The sequence below is a fragment of the Triticum dicoccoides genome, chromosome 1A (genome assembly GCF_002162155.2).
Source record: "Triticum dicoccoides isolate Atlit2015 ecotype Zavitan chromosome 1A, WEW_v2.0, whole genome shotgun sequence".
In the NCBI taxonomy this organism is placed as follows: Eukaryota; Viridiplantae; Streptophyta; class Magnoliopsida; order Poales; family Poaceae; genus Triticum; species Triticum dicoccoides.
The window spans coordinates 385,358,989-385,362,297 of record NC_041380.1 but is presented as its reverse complement, the minus strand read 5'-3'; the positions used below and the strand labels follow the sequence as shown (position 1 = coordinate 385,362,297).

At 40.2% G+C, this 3,309-nt stretch overlaps 1 protein-coding gene across 2 annotated transcripts in view; it reads left to right on the top strand.

Moving 5' to 3' along the window:
• Positions 1-2,490, top strand: part of LOC119275029 (probable trehalose-phosphate phosphatase 2) — a 4,244-nt gene extending 1,754 nt beyond the window's left edge. Inside the window, exons 3-13 of one of the 2 annotated variants that reach the window (XM_037555811.1) lie at positions 25-105; positions 222-491; positions 575-715; positions 823-894; positions 977-1,105; positions 1,190-1,246; positions 1,331-1,432; positions 1,538-1,615; positions 1,703-1,843; positions 1,946-2,038; positions 2,190-2,490. In XM_037555811.1, coding sequence (XP_037411708.1) covers positions 276-491; positions 575-715; positions 823-894; positions 977-1,105; positions 1,190-1,246; positions 1,331-1,432; positions 1,538-1,615; positions 1,703-1,843; positions 1,946-2,038; positions 2,190-2,240 — 1,080 coding nt within the window. In that variant the 5' untranslated portion in view covers positions 25-105; positions 222-275 and the 3' untranslated portion in view covers positions 2,241-2,490. Of the gene's footprint in view, positions 1-24; positions 492-574; positions 716-822; positions 895-976; positions 1,106-1,189; positions 1,247-1,330; positions 1,433-1,537; positions 1,616-1,702; positions 1,844-1,945; positions 2,039-2,189 lie in introns of both variants that reach the window. The other variant, XM_037555803.1, reaches the window with a different exon arrangement.
• Positions 2,491-3,309: the final 819 nt, after the last annotated feature.

The following is a 3,309-nucleotide window of genomic DNA, read 5'->3' as shown; positions in this document are numbered from 1 at the left end:
TTTGTTCATTGACACAAAATGCAGGGTCTTCTCGCTTGCTGAGTTGGATGCGTTTCATGCACGTTTGCAGTGACGAAAAGATCCCCGTTTTTTATTGATAAGAGGGTTGGTTGAGTGTTCTCTGTTTCATTCTTCAGTCCGGCACTCTACTTCTGTTGTTGGTAGTTTGTAGTTTGACAACAAGACTGACAGGAAGTCTTGTTCTGTTTATGGATTTGAAGACGAGCCACAACTCCCCTGTTTTTGTTGATCCTCTCCCTTCACTAGCCTTGCCTATGACGTACACAACGCCTACTAGCTTCCCATCTTCTGGGCTTTACCTGAACACCCCAAAGAAGAAACCTCTTCCCAGCAAGATCGAAGAGGTTCGTGCTGCCGGATGGCTTGATCTGATGCTGGCCTCCTCACCTCCTCGTAAGAGGCAAAGCAAGGACTTCTTACCCCATGATGTTCAAGCTGATGATCTTGATTTGCGGTATCGTAATTGGATGGTATGTATTTGATTCTATAGCATCTGATAGTATTACAAGGAAACCACACACCGTTAAATTATTTCCATCGTTTTGTTTCGTAGGTGAATTATCCTTCTGCTTTAGGCTCCTTCGAGGCAATTACTGAGCTTGCCCGTGGAAAAAAATTGGCATTGTTTCTTGATTATGATGGAACTCTTTCGCCTATTGTGGACAATCCTGCAAATGCAGTAATGTCTGACGAGGTTTATTTTTAAACCCTTGCTCCACATACAGTTTGAACTGTCATCTCTATGTATGTGTTACAATATCAGTGAATTTTCCATTCTGCTTCTAAAGATTTTTTTCACAGATGCGTGCTGCTGTGAGGCATGTAGCATCACTTTTCCCGACTGCAATCATTAGTGGAAGATCTCGTGACAAGGTATGTTGTTTATACCAGTTTCTACATCTCGGCTCCTTTCTTACTCTATTTTTCTTCTACCTAAAGTTTCCTGTCCCTCTAGGTATTTGACTTTGTGAAACTAACCGAGCTGTACTACGCTGGAAGTCATGGAATGGACATCATGGGGCCTATTAGGAAGTCTGAGTCCAATGGTCACCATGTGGAATGTGTTAGGTCCACTGATTCAGAGGTGAAGCAACTTTCTTGATTTTGTTCCAACATGATTTTTTCTTCTGTTTCGCAATTTTAATTGTTCACTTGTTTTCACTCATAGGGTAAAGAGGTCAATCTCTTCCAACCTGCAAGTGAGTTTTTACCTATGATAGCTGAGGTATGTATCAATGTCTAAACTCTAAAGGTTACGATGCCATGTTACAACATATAGTTCAGGCTGCTCACCTTGGTGGCTTGCCAGGTGTTTGAAAATCTTAGTGAGAGTATAAAGGACATCGAAGGTGCAAGGATGGAAGATAACAAGTTCTGTGTGTCTGTGCATTACCGAAATGTTGCACCACATGTAAGTCTACATCTAAGAGTTGCTTTCAGTTTCATATATCAGAAACACTTTCTTTTTAAAAATGTTGGCTGGACACTTATCTTCTCTTTGTTTATTGCTTTGTAGGACTACGAAACAGTTCATCAGCGTGTAACTGCTGTTCTGAAGGATTACCCTTGTCTTAGGCTTACCCATGGGAGGAAGGTGAATATTATGCACAGCCACCAGGCTTTATATCAAATTATTTGTTAACTGTAGCATTGTTTTATTCAGCTGTGTTCTTGATTGCAGGTTCTTGAAGTTCGCCCTGTCATTGACTGGAACAAGGGGAAAGCTGTGGAATTTTTGCTTGAATCGCTTGGACTAAGCGAGAGTGACGATGTTCTTCCCATCTATGTCGGAGATGACAAGACTGACGAAGATGCATTCAAGGTAAGTCATGTCTCCGGTTTGCTTGCTTAACATGCAAAACCCATACGACAATTCTTTAGAGTTCTGATGAGGTATATTAAGCTGTCATCTTGGTGCATTTAGGTTCTGAAAGCAAACAACCATGGCTTTGGAATTCTGGTTTCATCTGTGCCCAAGGACAGTGATGCCTTCTATTCCCTGAGGGATCCATCTGAGGTACATATTTTTCTTTATCCTCTGTAAAGAAAAAATAAGAAGACATTACCAGTGCTTCAGTGTCTTTTCTACAAATTATCGACAATGCATTATTGAGATGGCAACCACGTAGTCGAGTGTCATAGTCTGAGAATGAAATGTTTACATTTAGGTGATGGAATTCCTGAGGACATTGGCAGCATGGAAGGAGGGTTCTAGCTGAGCAGACGGGAAGAACGGTTTTGCTGACCTGGAGAAGCCCCCAATTATATATACAAGCTAACCAAATAAGTTGGCTGATATAAGAGAGTCAGGCCAAAGCTTTTTTGATTTGGCATTTTGTAAATGTGGCTGCCACTTTTTTTGGCACCACCTTTTGTCTTTTGTTAATGGGACTTATCAGTTTCATTCTTTTATTGTTAAAAGGTTCTTTTAGTATATATCAATATAAGCTGAAAAATTTCCTGCTGGTACATTTCATGGTTGAAACGGCCGTCTATGTTTGTCTATTTAATTTATTTCTGTCTGTAGGATACTTATGTAAGCACCGTCTGAAATTGGCCTGTTGCAACATAGCAAAACTCTATTGTATGCTTTGCTGTGGTTGCTGAAGCCAAACCCAACGCCATGGCGTGGCTAACTCCTGCAAACCCAATCAGACTATGAAATAATTTGCAAATAAGTAAAATTTGAGGTTCACTTTGAATCTATATGATTTTCAAACCGGATTGAAGTGCAAGTCTCTTGAATTCTAACTATAAGTAAGGATTGAAGTGTCATGTCCTTTTGATTCTTAACTAGCAATTCCAACAAAAGATTATTTATAGTACATGAAAAGAAAACTCTACAAGTGGAGGAATTTTTGTCTGCAGATTTGAGTGCAAATGAATCTAAGTAAAAAAATGATGGTGTTCAATCCTAAGAATTCAAAAGCTCCAAAAGGCCTATGAAGTTTTTATTTGGATCGAAGGATTTGGATGGAACTGGTACTGTAAAAATTAAAGGAGATGTTAAAAAATTGATGTCGGATTTTTAAGCATGGTAAAACAAACGTTGTTAATGGCAATTTATATTGTCGTGATGGTGGATTTGTTGTGCTTGCTAACAGTTTGTTTTAAAGCCCGATGTCCTGTGGTGGAGGACACCAGCTCCCTCCAGAGAAAGGATGGATCAAAGCCAACACCGATGGGATGGACCTGCTATTTTTTTTCTACGCTTTGTCCCCCAAGATGATTGAGTTATTGGCATCTAAAAGGGCGGTCGTAGTTGCAGTCGAGATGGCTGGGTGGGGG